At 42.5% G+C, this 16253-nt stretch overlaps 1 protein-coding gene across 1 annotated transcript; it reads left to right on the forward strand.

The window, feature by feature from the left end:
• The first annotated feature begins 2181 nt into the window (after positions 1-2181).
• LOC114299324 (uncharacterized) lies at positions 2182-16025 on the forward strand. Its single transcript, XM_082876604.1, has 3 exons — positions 2182-2560; positions 15750-15827; positions 15994-16025. The coding sequence occupies exons 1-3, from the start codon at positions 2182-2184 to the stop codon at positions 16023-16025; spliced, it is 489 nt and encodes a 162-aa protein (XP_082732730.1).
• Positions 16026-16253: the final 228 nt, after the last annotated feature.

Genomic DNA, 16253 nt, shown 5'->3' on the forward strand with positions numbered 1-16253 from the left:
CCTTGAACCTCTGAAAATACCCTTCAAGGACCTTAGGTTGATGATGGAAGTGTTAGGCTATGAGAGGTGGTGCAAAGGGGCCAAGAACCAAGAAATTTAGAGCTCAAAAGAGAGAGATATAAAGAGAGAGATATTGTTTAGCCCTAGCAATTTTCTGAACCCTTTCAAGTGAGGGATATGGTTTCTCTTATAGAACAAAAGGTCTAAAGCTTCTCAAAGAAGCTTCAAACCAAGGGCCAAGATCCTCTATATATGTGTATGGAGGATGCAGCAAATGCCTCCCAGCTGGCACAGCTGGAACACACTCACTGAGACAAACAGGATGGGAGCTGGCCGACCAATTCAAGTGGTCGGCCGACCACTTGACCTGGTCGGCCGACCAGGTCAAAAGGGTCAAGGTGGTAGGCCACCTCCTATGATGAAGCCCCAGAAGTTATCTTTCCAATGGCGCAAACCTTGCATTAAAATTCCATCAGTGCAAAAAGCTATGCATGTTTTGGTGAAGCCGCGCAAGATTCGGTCCAACCGGATTGATGCCCTACTTCAACCAACCATATCTCCCCCGCCCGGATTGGCTTTAAGAGATTCTTGAGTGAAAAATGAAGCCCCAGAAGTCTCCTTTCCAACGATGGTGGCCTCATAGCTTAAATCCAAGTGTATAGACAGATAAGCCTGATTTAGCGAGGACCGCTCGACTCTCTCTTAGCGGTTCATGCCCATCCTCTTCTTCAACTAGGTTTCTTCTCTCCACTCTTCTTTTCTTCAACTCCAAACCCCCGAACAAGGTGTTTTGAAAGATTTTTCAAAGATCTCATCTCTCTTTCATTCATTTCCACTTTGCCCTTGCTCGGTTTACCAAAAAGCACGACATTTAACAAAATGCGAGCGTCGGAACATCGTAGAACTTTATTTTCAAAATGTTTTGAAAGAGAGGGTTTCAAGTCTAAAATTTTTTGATCAAGATTGTTTTGGCCCAAAAAAAAAAGGGGTATGAAGTTTAGATTTGACTCTCTCCTTTCCGAAAAAACTGAACCTTTGCCCTGCACACCTTTCTCCATCAAGTAAATCATCAATAGTGCCCAAGTCTTAAGGGCGGTCAAAAATGGGGTGTCTACAAGTTCAATCCACATTGATTGATAGAATTAAAGATGCTCAAGGAAGAGATCCTCAGTTGCAAAAACTTAAAGCTGAAATAGAAATAGGGCTACAGATGGAATTTTGTATGCATAAAGATGGAACCTTGAGATTTAGAGAGAGGTTGTGTGTGCCTAATGATTTGGAGCTCAAGAGAGAAATCCTGAGAGAAGCTCACAGTTCAGGATATACAGTACACCCAGGGAGCACTAAAATGTATGAAGACTTGAAGAAGAACTTTTGGTGGAATAATATGAAGAGGGAAATTTCTTAGTATGTTGCTTAATGTTTGGTATGTCAACAAGTGAAAGTTGAACATCAGAGACCTGCAGGTAAGTTACAACCTCTTCCTATTCCCGAGTGGAAGTGGGAACATATTACCATGGATTTTGTGACAGGGTTGCCTAGGACTCAAGGTGGTAACAATGCTATTTGGCTTATCGTTGATCGATTGACCAAATCCGCTCAATTTCTAGCTTTTAAGGTAGGGTTCTCCTTAGAAAGGTTTACAAAATTGTATATCAAGGAGATTGTGAAGTTGCATGGTATTCCGGTGACCATAGTGTCTGATAAAGATAGCAGATTTGTATCTATGTTTTGGAGGAGTTTGCATACAGCTTTGGGTACTAGTTTGAATTTTAGCACGACCTTTCATCCTCAAACCGATGGACAATCAAAGAGAACTATTCAAACCTTGGAAGACATGTTGAGGGCATGTGTTATTGATCTTGGAGGTTCTTGGGATGAGCTTTTGGCCTTAGTGGAATTCTCTTATAATAACAGTTATCATGCGAGCATTTAGATGGCACCATATGAGGCTTTATATGAACGAAAGTGTAGATCACCTACTTGTTGGAATGATGTGGCGAAAGCAAGTTGTTAGGGCCTGAGATTGTGCTACAAACAGTGGACAAGATCAATCTTATTAGAGAACGACTTCGCACTGCACAGAGTAGACAGAAAAGTTATGCAGATAATAGGAGACGCGATTTGGTGTTTGGGGTTGGAGACCATGTGTTCCTTAAGGTGTCTCCTATGAAAAGAGTAATGAGGTTTGGTGTTTGGGGTAAATTGAGTCCTAGATTTGTTGGACCATTTGAGGTTTTAGATCGAATTGGTGAGGTAGCTTACAGACGTGCCCTACCACCTTCACTAGCTGGAGTTCATAATGTTTTTCATGTCTCAATGTTAAGGAAGTATATACCGGATCCTAGTCATGTGATTGATCATGCACCGTTGCAGTTTAAGCAGGATTTGACTTATGAGGAACACCCTATACGAATTATTGATAGGAAAGAACAAGTTTTGAGGCGTCGAGTCATTCACTACGTTAAGGTTCAATGGAGCAATCACTCGGAAAGAGAAGCTACTTGGGAACTCGAGGATGAAATAAGACAAAAGTATCCACAACTTTTTGAGACTCCAGGTATGTCAAATTTCGAGAACGAAATTTCTTTTAAGGAGGGAAGAATGTAAAACCCAAGTTATTTATAGAATTATTTTTGGATAGATTAATAATTAAAATAAATTGTATGGGTAATTTAGTAATCTTAAGAATTAGGTTTTTTTTAACCCTTTAAAAAAAAAGATTTTTCACATTATGTGGTATCACAATATTACAGAGGTTTCGGAAGAGAGGCTGCCATAGAGATTGAAGGCTCAAATTGGTGATAGTTGGACACCTATTGGTGGAGGTAAAAGTTTTCTTGTATTATTGATTATTAGTTTTATTTTGAGAATTGGATGTTTGGGTGCAACGGGTAAGAGTGGAGCAATTTGGGTGGGTGTGTTTTGACTTTTGGGTTTTGTACATTGGGTAATGTATGTTTGGCTATTGAATTGGGTGGATAGATTTGGTGTCTCTTGGATTTTAAGCATATATATATATATATATAATGGGTTCTTGTTGATGTGTGAAAGACATCAAAATATTAATTTATTTGGGGTTCTATTTATTAGGTTTGTGTGATTGAATTAGTGGAGCTGGGTGTCTGGAGGTAGTGTGGTGAAATATTATTTAAGTGTTTGAGGTAAGTAACCCTCTATCACTGTTGGTTCATTTTTATTCCTACTGAATCGTTTAAAATTATAAATATTTATTTATAGCCTTCATGTTCTCTTAAAATAAAATATAGGTCAAGTATAAAACAACATCGAATATTATTATGAAAGTTATTTGAATATTTTGTGAAACTATTCTGAAAATTGTACCAAATGTTTATTCTAAAATATCGAATATTTTATTTTAAAGTTGTGTATTGTTTGAATTTTTGAACATCACTCTAGTATGACTATGATTTGGATCCTAGCCAATGGGGGTTATTTATTGGCACAAAAACTAGTTTCTTTTGAGGCTTTACCACCGGCCTATGTGTGGTTCTGGGCCTTGTCACGGGCTAAGTGACTGTAGTCACCAAGACTTGGGTTTTGTGAATCAAATCATTGAACTATCCAAATATTGAACCATCGATTTGAACAATGAAATATTTTGAATTATCTTGTTGGCTTTTCATTTAAAATGTATTGTACATTGTTTATTTTTAGCTATGAAACCATCTTACAAATAATTGTTCATTTATTGAATTGTAGCAAAAATTATATTTATTGGTTATCGATTTATTTATTTATTTATTTTGTATACTTGATCCAGCTAGCAGTGATGGTTGGTTATTTACTGAGCTGTCTAACTTACCCTTATTTTATTTATTTATTTCAGATTCTGAGGAGTAGAGTTGCGCGGGATTTTTACCTCTGGGAGTGCCAAGAGTAGGACTATGATTTTAGTACTTGGTTTATTATTTTGTTAATGGATTATATTAGTGGACTTGGTGGACAATTTCATATGATAATAATTATCTATTTTTATGGATTTTAGCATTATGATAATTAAGGATTTAATTTGAGTATTTTACATTGTTGGTTATGTGTTGGACTCTTAGCCTTGCATGCTCACATAAATGAGTGTGCGGCGTTGTCATGGAGCTTGGGGCGTGACAAATAGGTGTAGCCCATTTTGCCCATAACCTTCCTCTCTACAAAACTTGGATGTCCCTTGGGGCCTACCCCAAGTTCCAACTCCAAACCTTATAAACCCATTCAAAGTTTCCCACCAAATTAATGTGGGACAAGCCATTTTTCAAACCTTAAGGAATTTTCACCAAAAACTCCATTTCCATGGAGCTCACTTTGGCTTCAATTTCTCATTCATCCGATAATGGTTTTGAGCAACCAAATATACCACGTGAATCACAACGCGGCATAGAATGCGTTACCACTTAGACCCGCCAACTTTGGCGCATGGGTCCCACCTAAAAATTAGACCAAAGTTGAGGAAAAAAACTATCTTTCCAGATTTTTCCAAAACCATATTTCTAACAATCCCCCTCATGAATGGAATTTGATGACAACAAAAATCCAACAATATGCAGAATTTTTCGAAAGAGTATAAATCGAAAATATCTTGCATCAGGATAGGTAGCTTTCGGCTTTGAACCTTCCATAGTGATAACCTATTGAACTTACTAGCTAACCAATGGACGCAATGCCTTGAATTGTTCAGCCATTTGTGTAAGCCAAGACAATAGATTTCACACAAAATATATTCTGACACATCGTGGTTTTCACAGTTGTGTTCATTTTGGCTTTGAACGCTCCTGGTTGTTCATGAGTGCTTCTAGAGAATTTAGCCTCTTCATTCTCATAGAACCGGCCCCCGTTCGACACTCGTATAGGTGATTCTTATTGTGAGTATCTCTTTATACTCGTCTTGATTTTTATGCCTAATTCAAGATATAAGTAATCATTAAAAGCTAAGTTTATCCTTAGACCCCTGTATACAACATATGTTGCAGATATCACTCTCACCATAGGAATGGGTAGGAAATTTTAATCCCTTGGTGATTTCTGGCGAGCCACACATAACTTAGTTGTCCCTTTGAACTTAGTTCTTGGGATCTCCAGTCATATAAGTAGGGTTACCATTATGATGACTCTTATGTAATAGGCTTTAATCCCATCCCCTTCAATGAACTATACACTTGCTTTTTAGTCAAACCTTTTGTTAACGGATCTGTAATATTCTCTTTAGATTTTATATAATCTATTGAGATTATTCCATTTAACAGCAATTGCCTTACGGTATTATGTCGATGACGAATATGTTGTGACTTACCATTATACATATGATTATGTGCCATGCCTATTGCAGATTGACTATCACAATGAATGCAAATAGCTGGCACAGGTTTTGGCCACATTGGAATGTCTTCTAAGAGGTGACGAAACCATTCTGCTTCTTCTCCTGCTTTGTCTAAAGTAATAAACTCGGATTCCATTGTGGATCGTGCAATGCATGTTTGTTTCATGGATTTTCAAGAAACAACAGCGCCTCCCAGAGTAAAGACATATCCACTAGGGGATTTTGAATCTTTAGTATCTGATATCCAATTGGCATTACAATAACCTTCGAGTACTGATGGATAGCGAATAAAGTTCAAACCATGATCGCGGGTAAATCTTAGATATCTAACCCGAATGATCGCTTTCCAATGGTCTTCTCCGGGGTCAATTTACTGACTGCATAAGCTATGTCAGGATGAGTACAATTCATTAGGTACATATGATTTGGAAGTATTTTAACTGAGACACCGCATCACTTTTATTTTTCGATAAATAAAAACTGATGTCTATAGGTGTTCCAACTACATTCATATCATCCTTGCATAATAGATTCAATTTTGCATAATAGATTCAATTTCATTATTAACAGCCTCTTTCCACAAAAGTGCTTTAGGACCTGTCATTGCTTCCTTAAAGCTTCGAGGTTCATTTTCTAACAAGTATGTCAAAAAATCTGGACCAAAGGATTTTGATGTTCTTGCTCTCTTACTTCGTCTTGGTCCATCATCAATTAAATCCTATTGGTCGAGACCATTACTAGTCTCTTGTGTTTGATTGTCATTAGTCTCTTGACTTTGTGTACATCATAAGTTCTTTTCTGTGAACTTAAATCATGTCCTTTCTTGAAAAGAAAGACATGTTCAAAAAACACAGCATTCATTAACTCTATAATAGTGTTCACATTTATATCAGGTATTTCTGATTTATAAGTTAGAAACTGATATGCACTACTATTCTGAGCATAACCAATAAACACACAATCTACTATTTTTGGTCCTATCTTTGTCTTTTTAGGAACAAGAACTTCTACCTTTGCCAAACACCCCCACACTTTTAAGTATTTATAGGAAGATGGTCAACCTTTCTATAATTCATAAGGAGTGCTGTTAGTTTTCTTGTGGGGTATTCTGTTAAGAACATAATTAGCAGACAATATTGCTTCCCCCCACAAGTTCTGTGGTAAGCTTGAACTTAGTAACATGGCATTCATCATTTCTTTAAGGGTTCTATTCTTCCTTTTAGCAATTCCATTTTTGCTGTGGAGAATAGAGTGTTGTAGTTTGGTGAATAATGTCATGTTGTGCATAAAATTCATTTAATGGTGCATCATATTCACCACCCTTATCACTTCTAACTATTTTAATGGTTTTTCCAAGTTGATTTTCAACTTCTGTTTTGTAGAGTTTAAACATTTCTAAAGCTTCGTCTTTACTTCTAAGTAAGTATACATAACAATATCTTGTGTAATCATCGATAAATGTTATGAAATACTTCTTACCTCCTCTAGTTTGAACAAATTTAAGATCACATACATCAGTCTGAATTAATTCTAGAGGTTTGATTTTTCTTTCAATCGATTTAAATGGAGCCTTAGTTAGTTTCGCTTCTACACAAATTTCACATTTGTGATTAAGATCAATTTCAAACTTTGGTATATAATCCAAACTAATTAATCTACGCAAAGCATCAAAATTCACATGTCCTAATCTACCATGCCATAAATTCGACTCAAGAATATAAGCAAAAGATGTGTTATTCTTATTAATAACAACTTTTGGTACAACCGTCATTACGTTCAATTTGAAGAGACCATCACTCATGTATCTGTAGACGTCCCCGAACGGCCCGGGAGGGTGAGTCCCGTTCTGTTCATTTGGGGTCACTACAGCTCAGGACTCTCAAATTGTCACGGTTCTAAATCTGAACCAAAGAGTCCAAATCCGGCAAATCGTTTTGAGAAAACAGATTTTGAAAGAAGTGCCAAACATGGACTACTTTGCCAGATGCAGAGTCGCCACCTAAATATTTTATTTTGGGAAATTTAGAAAACCCTGACTCGTTGCCTAAGGCCACGTGTCCGTCATCACCAAAGTTGCCTTGGCTCGGGAACTTGGGTACGATTGGGGAAGGTCACTTCGTGAGCACCCCCGCTCACCCGATCAAAGATCGGCCTCTACTAACCATGATATCTATTTTTGAAAACATTATGTGTTCTTATTCCGGTTATTAGCCTAGATTTACTATGTGATGCGCACAGCATACAAGTATAGACTGGATCGCTTGAATTGGAACAAAACATTTCATGTTTGTTTGTTTAAAAATGGTTTGATGGTGCTACTCGCAAGTAGGCTAAGACGTGGATTTGCCACCCTCGGGTGGGCTTAGAAAACATGATTTTGCCACTATCTAGTGGGCTTAAAACACACATTTGATGAATTATTCCAATCCAAATAACCCAACCTTCACCCACAAGCATTCAGGCAGTTATATCACATAAGCAATTAGCCTCATGGTAAGCATGCTATCATGGCAGTCACTCACACGCATGCAAGGATGCTAAAGCATAAACACTTACCGAGTACTCCAAGCCAAAACAAAAGCTATGTTAGAAATCCATGCATGATCCTAACTATACAGAAATGCCTAATGCAACACATGCAAAATGCAACTAAGGCAAGCTCGGCTATTTTAAACATGGCATACGAAATGCTACAGCTAACATGTATTCAATTTGGAATTGAAAATACAATGCAGTTAGTATGATGCGCCGAGCCCGGTGCATGCAAAACAGATGAATGAATACAAACATGCTATCATACTGTATGCTAATTGAAATATGCCCTAATCTAACCATCATAAGCAGGTAAATAAAAGGGAGAAAGACGTGGCGTTGGAAGACATGCATCACACACACGCACACTTATTACAACATTGCCCTCGCGCAGAGGGTCCGAATAAATATATAGTCCCAAATAAATAATTACAGTCACGAATAAATACAAAAATCCTAATTAATTTACAAATTAATCTAGGAAAGCTATAAACTGGCATGTAAGCCAGGGACTGCCTCGACTCTGATGAATGATGTATGTTTGGGCTGCCTTGCACGGAAATCCACTGGGATGCCCCAATTAGCCTCTGTTTTGCAATTATTCTTGGAAAGCGCGCCAAGCTCCGGAAGACTGCCGATTCTTGATTTGCTGCAACAGAGAGCAGGAAAGGGGCATAGCAATGTATTTTCACAAATGTATGCATGCCTCGATCCTCGTGCCACCAATCACGCATCTCGATGCATGATGGCCGAGGAGTCGAATTGTGCAACTCAATATAGAATGAATGCACATGAAAACAAAATTAAAACCTAACTCCATCATGGATAATCCGGAGTGTCGGTGACTGGGGAATTGACACACGTTCCGTCACTCGAAGTACGAAACGTACCTCGTTTCCCGTGCCTAGGCTAATTTCTATCCCAAGCACAATGCAATATGCATGATATGCATGAAATGCAACTAAGATACAACCTAGCATGCACAATGCTATGAAATGGCATACACAATGCACGAGGTAACATGGCATACACAATGCGCTAACATACAACCTAGCATACGCAATGCTATGAAATAGCATACACGATGCACGAGATAACATGGCATACACAATGCGCTAACATACAACCTAGCATACACAATGCTATGAAATGAAATGGCATACGCAATGCATAATGGACTTACACCAACATGAGTGGACCTCAGCCACACTCACATAAGAGGCCATGACATGAAAATGAGACACTCGAAATGCGTGCACGCGTGCACGCAAACCGAGGACCGACCCTAAGGCATCGAATGCCACTCTAACAAGACATGGCAAGGCACGGAATATGACATGCAAAAATGAAAATTTCAGAAGCGAAACATGACCCGAAACAGCCCCGAATCATGAAAGCGTGGCACCCGATGCATGAAATGGTACCGAAATGCAAGATTAAGCACATGAAATGACTTGTAGCTACATCAAGCATGCATTATTTGATCATGACATGTGAAGACAGATTCAAGGCAGCCCAAAAACAAGCATGTTTACAGTTTTAAGAAAGGCCAAAAAGAAAACACAAATAGGGCTAAACCGATGCGCAAAAATGGCCCTAAATGTGAGATAAAGAAGCAAGTCACAGTTTCTGGACTCAAACACAAAGGGGCCCTTCAACAATGTTGAGGAGGGGCCCAAAATATGGCACTTTACAGTTTATGGCCAAGCCAAAAACAGTACACAAGCATGCTCAAAATACAATGCAAAACAAGGCTATTTTTGGTTCGGACCAGAGTCCAAAAACAGAAGCACAAGAGGCTAATAAATCATGCAAAAATGGAGCCAAAAAGGGGATATAAAGGCAAGTGAAAGATATAAGCCTCAAACAGTGATGAGCCCTTCAACAACATTGAATAAGGGCTCAAAATAAGCCCCTTTACAGTTTATGACATACCTCCAAACAATTTATACATAGGCCAAAAATACTACACAAGAAAATGGCATACAAGGGAGATAATGAAGCAAGTGTAACAAGGAGGCCTCAAACAGTGAGAGGCCCTTAAACAAAAGTGAAAAGGAGCTCAAAATAAGCCTAACTCCAGTTAGGGTCGGAGCCCAAAACAGCAAGTAAGTATGGCTTAGAAAGGATGCAAGATATGGACCAAAAAGAGGGAAATAGAGCTTACCCTTGTAGACTAAACTTTGGCACCCTTTTAGCTTGAGATGTAGCACTCCTAGGCCTTGAAGGACAACCTCCAGCTGCTGGAATGAAGGATGGAAGGGTGGGGCTATGGGTTAGTGAAGAAATGGGTGTAGGACTTGAGAGTTTGGAGGGTTGAAGTGTAGAGAGAGGGAGATGCAATGCAAAGGGCTTAAGGCAAAATTTTCTAACCCTAATAACAGAGCTAGAGCTCCTGTTATATAGGCAAAAATGGGGGGGAAAAGGGGAGAAAAATGGAGGGAAAACAAACTAAGTTTCCCTCCAAAAATGCACCCCCCCGGATACACAATCTGGGGGGAAACAGAATATACAGCTGTAAGGAACAGGGTGCAAGGATCATGACCGGCCAGCTATCTGGGGTTTAGATGGCCGGCCGACTACCTCCCATGGCCGACCGGCTAGGGGTCAAAAGGGTCAAGAAGCATTAGTGGCCGGCCACCCCAAAAAGAGAGCCTCTGATGTGTGCACAACACAACCCTGTGGTCAAAAACTGGAGAAAGTGAACCAGGAGAGAGAACAACCCACTTTTCAAAGGGGTTCAAAAGGTTCAACAACAATTACTGACCGGCCACCAAATATTGGTGGCCTCCCAGATGTGTACATCACAAATATGGGGTTTAGGGTGCAAGAAAATGGCCCAAGGGTGTTCAACATTGGCTTTGAAGTGGGCAAAATCGGGCGACGGAGGGCGATGAAGGGATAAAGTTGACTGACAGAACAATTACTGGCCTCCCACCCTTCTACGGCCTTCCTAGCAATGAAACAGAGGTCCCTGCCAAAAATGAACCAAAACCGATGCGAAATGAAGGTTCGAGGGCCGGAACGCGCAGCTCGAGGCCCCAAAAACTGACTGTTGGGCACCGGGAGTGGTATTCGACCACGAAGTTGGTCTCTCGGACCACAGTGTCCCTCAAAAGGGAGCAAATAAGATGTATGCCAAAAACCGGAGCAAACGGAGATGGTTAAGCAGTCCCGAACCAAGGCACACGGCCAACGGCTCCGAAAAATCAGAAACCGGACTCCAAACGGGCAAAGTGGCCTACGACCACGAAACGTAGCCTACGGCCACTGAGAGATAATCTACGAGACCTCCCCCTCCCTTCGGGAAGAGAAAACGGAGAAACCGGAGCCTGGTTCGCAAACCGAGGCAAAGTACAAAAGAGTCCAGAAGTCCGGAGGCAAGGCTCGCAGCCGAGACTCTGAAACTTCTGAACAAGCACCATATGCAATATCACCGAGTGCTCAACTGGTGACGTCTGAGTCTCAAGGTCGGTCAAAAATGGGGTGTCTACAGTTGCCCCTCTTTGACAGAACTCGAAAGTCATAAGTGACGGGAGTGAATGTCAAAGCCCAGAGACGACCCATTTTTGACAAGGCCGACAACTTAGACAAAAATACAAAGTAACACAGATGTGCCCGCAGGTAGGGGCAAAATGCAACCGACAATGCAAGAAGCCGAAGGTAACTCATGATCATGCAAATGCAGCAAGCTGTAATGAAGCAAGTATTCGCAAATAGATGCAACAGTTTTAAGCAAGAATGCAAAGCAACAACTACATTTCATGCAGTTAAGAATGCGGAGAATTTATTCAATTCTCATTGCGTCTCACACGGAGAAGATACAATACCTGCACGATTCGTCTGGTCGCACCAGCTTCAAATGAACCGTACATACAATATCGTGCCTGCAAAATAAAGAAACTTAACAAGCACAACATATCTAACAACATATGTTCAATGCGATATCGAATGCAGACAATCGCGGTGTTGATGGAAAAGTGCGTCGCAATGCGGGAAGGAACGCGCGTGACAACGCAGGTTCAAGCACGGAGGCTCGGTGATGTCAAAGAGACGTGCATAACAATGCAAGTATGTGCATGAGAATGCAAGTTATGTGCATGATAATGCAGAACAAGTGTAAACCAGGATGCATGTTCGTCACGAAACAATGAGTAAGGAAATGTGTGTTTCGGCGAGGGCAACTCGATCGCGACCTCCGGTTCACCTCCTGGAGAGGTTACAACATGTTCAAAAAGGATACATCTCACTTCTGATGAGTAATGATGAGACACACATCGGAAGTTGAAACTGAGGTCCCGGCGGAGCGATTTCGCGACAGGAAGTGCACTTCTCTTGTACTTTTTCAGGTCCCGGGGACTCCAATCCTCCTCAAAATTTGCAGGGACCTTGAGGGGCATGTGGGGAACACCACCGGCCAGTTTTATGGGGAGAGGGAGGCCACCGACCAATTCTTGAAAAGTGAATGGCCGGCCTGCCAGAAAAAGTGGCCGGCCGGCCACTTTGCCAAATCCGGGGGCAATTTTGTCCTTTTGGCCTCTTTTCTTTAAATACACCTATCCAAACACTTTGAGCTCATAAGTGCAACTCCGAAATTCTCCTCTCTAGCTTCCCAAACCATTTTCTCCCTCAGATCTGGGCTCTATACGCGTTTTCCAATGTCCCACGCAAGTTGTTATTGCGAAATCTTTCAGTTTCAAGCACTTTGAACCGATTAAATTTTGGTTTCGGGGCTTCTTTTCTCATTTTCGCCACTTGAGGTGAGTTTATCTCAATATTTGGAAGATTTTCTCGGGAGTTGACTTTTGTTGACTTTTCCATTTCTCGAGAGTTGACTTTTGTTGACTTTTTCCAATTTTTGCTCATTTTTGCTCATTTTTGCCCCTTTTGCAGATTTCTCGGAATGGGGGGTCAATTTCTCCACGGCGGAGGTTCTCCAGGCGCCGGAGGCGATCCTGACATCATGTCTCTGCCTCCGAGGGTTCGCCCATTCATACCCGAGAGGTACGACCCACCAGTACACGTTCTCCCACAGGCTGTTTTTCATCATTTTACCAAGTTCGACGAGCGAGCACCCGGGGATCTCCTCCTGCGAGAACCTGAGTATCATCTCTCCCACGAGGCACGAGAGGTATTTACTTCGCTTTTACCTTTTCTGTAACGTATTACGAATTTTTCTTGTATTCTGCTTGCACTCTGAACATACGGTTCAATCACTTGAATTTCTGAACACTCAGCCCATAAATTGATTGTGAACACACAGCACACACCGGTTGAGGGTTGAACACGCAGCTCACACACTGATTTTCTGAACACACAGTCCAAATTGAAGGTGAACACGCAGCCCACACTGATTTTCTGAGCACACAGCCCAAACACTGATTTTTAGTGCACACAGTCCAAATTGAAGGTGAACACGCAGCCCACACTGATTGAGAGTTGAACACGCAGTCCAAACACTGATTTTCTGAACACGCAGTCCAAATTGAAGGTGAACACGCAGCCCACACTGATTGAGAGTCGAACACGCAGCCCAAACACTGATTTTCTGAGCACACAGCCCAAATTGAAGGTGAACACGCAGCCCACACTGATTGAGAGTTGAACACGCAATCCAAACACTGATTTTCTTAACACGCAGTCCAAATTGAAGGTGAACACGCAGCCCACACTGATTGAGAGTCGAACACGCAGTCCAAACACTGATTTTCTGAACACGCAGTCCAAATTGAAGGTGAACACGCAGCCCACACTGATTGAGAGTCGAGCACGCAGCCCAAACACTGATTTTCTAAACACGCAGTCCAAATTGAAGGTGAACACGCAGCCCAAACTGATTGAGAGTCGAGCACGCAGCCCAAACACTGATTTTCTGAGCACACAGCCCAAATTGAAGGTGAACACACAGCCCACACTGATTGAGAGTCGAACACGCAGTCCAACCACTGATTTTCTGAACACGCAGTCCAAATTGAAGGTGAACACGCAACCCACACTGATTGAGAGTCGAGCACGCAGCCCAAACACTGATTTTCTGAACACGCAGTCCAAATTGAAGGTGAACACGCAGCCCACACTGATTGAGAGTGGAACACGCAGTCCAAACACTGATTTTCTGAACACGCAGTCCAAATTGAAGGTGAACACGCAGCCCACACTGATTGAGAGTCGAGCACGCAGCCCAAACACTAATTTTCTGAACACGCAGTCCAAATTGAAGGTGAACACGCAGCCCACACTGATTGAGAGTCGAGCACGCAGCCCAAACACTGATTTTCTGAACACGCAGTGCAAATTGAAGGTGAACACGCAGCCCACACTAATTGAGAGTTGACCACGCAGTCCAAACACTGATTTTCTGAACACGCAGTCCAAATTGAAGGTGAACACGCAGCCCACACTGATTGAGAGTCGAACACGCAGTCCAACCACTGATTTTCTGAACACGCAGTCCAAATTGAAGGTGAACACGCAGCCCACACTGATTGAGAGTCGAGCACGCAGCCCAAACACTGATTTTCTGAACACGCAGTCTAAATTGAAGGTGAACACGCAGCCCACACTGATTGAGAGTTGAACACGCAGTCCAAACACTGATTTTCTGAACATGCAGTCCAAATTGAAGGTGAACACGCAGCCCACACTGATTGAGAGTCGAACACGCAGTCCAACCACTGATTTTCTGAACACGCAGTCCAAATTGAAGGTGAACACGCAGCCCACACTGATTGAGAGTCGAGCACGCAGCCCAAACACTGATTTTCTGAACACGCGGTCCAAATTGAAGGTGAACACGCAGCCCACACTGATTGAGAGTTGAACACACAGTCCAAACACTGATTTTCTGAACACGCAGTCCAAATTGAAGGTGAACACGCAGCCCACACTGATTGTCAGAGCACACAGCCCACTTACTTTACTTTGCGCGCAGCCTGTTCATTTCATTTGCACGCAGCTTATTCATTTCATTTGCACGCAACTTATTCATCACACTTTGAACACACAGCTCACACATTTCACTTGTGAACACGCAGCTCATTCATTTCATTTGCACGCAGCTCATTCTTAATTCTGAAACACCTATTCATTCTGCATGCAGGTGACTTCTCGCAATGTGCGGGGGTATGGCTCTACTACAGCGAGAGACTGGTATGCCGAGCTCCCGGAGGTTGTCCGGGATTTGGTTGACTTGACGGGTTTCGAACCCTTCTGTACTGGGCTATCCCATTGCCCTGCCCGGAGGACGCTGATGGCTGCCTTGGTGAAGAGATGGTGGGACACCACCAACTCCTTCCATTTTCCCGCTACGGGGGACTTGACTATGACCCCCTTTGACTTCGCCGTACTGACTGGCCTGGACATGGGAGGTTGGCTTATCCCTTACGATGAGGACATGGGTCAGTGGGAGGCGGCCTGGATATATTTGCTGGGGGCTCGCCCGCCTGTTGACAGAGCTTCGGGGAGAGTCCGATACACCTGGTTCTCTTCCCATTTCCGGCGGGCGGAGATGGAGCCCGAGACTCCTGATGAGGCGGCACAGTATGCCCGCGGCTTCCTGATGTTCCTCTTCGGGACCACTTTGTTTGCCGACAGGGGGAACACTATAAGGCTCTATCTGCTGAGTGCTTTGGCGGACCTATCACAGGTCAGGCGATACGACTGGGGTGGTGCCGGCCTAGCTACCCTTTATTGCTATATGAGCGCGACCTCCCGCGGACGGGGGGACTTACTTGGCGGCTACTGGAGAGCCTGGGAGGTACTTTCTGCCCTCTTGATTTACATTTATGCTCCTCATTACTTGCACATTGCACACACGGCGCACTTTATACTCTGTTATCGTGCACTTTTGCCCTCAGCACTTCGTATTCTGCTTTGTTTTCCACAGTTATGGGTCTATGTGTACTTCCCGACATTGGCCCCAGAGATGTTGGTAGGAGGACTTTTCGTGACCCCATACTCACTGGTATTTGAAGGCCAGCACCGGCCCAGACCTCGGGAGTCTCTCCTTTATCTGCGGCAGTATTTCGACACGGTGCGGTCGTCGGAGGTATTTCAGAATTCTCAGTTCTTTCTGTTTTCACCTTTGATTTGTCCAGTACATTTTTGATTTATGCGTTTGTTATCCGCAGATTACATGGCAGCCATGGGCGCCTTTAGGTGAAGGCCTCTGATTTCAGTTTGCCGGAGGGTGGGGTGCCTCCCGGTACAGGATCCTGTTCGAAGGGCCAGTTGGCAGGGCCTGGTTTTTGAGAGAGCGCTTCTTGCGTCAGGTCTGGGGGTACACTTCTCAGGACCCTCCTTCAGCACCCCCAGATGATATTCGGATTGCTGATATGCTCATTTCCCAAGATGTTGTTAATGCTATGCTGGGTACTGACGCCTTGCTACA

The sequence above is a fragment of the Camellia sinensis genome, chromosome 6 (genome assembly GCF_055761805.1).
Source record: "Camellia sinensis isolate YWXY chromosome 6, ASM5576180v1, whole genome shotgun sequence".
Lineage (NCBI taxonomy): Eukaryota > Viridiplantae > Streptophyta > Magnoliopsida > Ericales > Theaceae > Camellia > Camellia sinensis.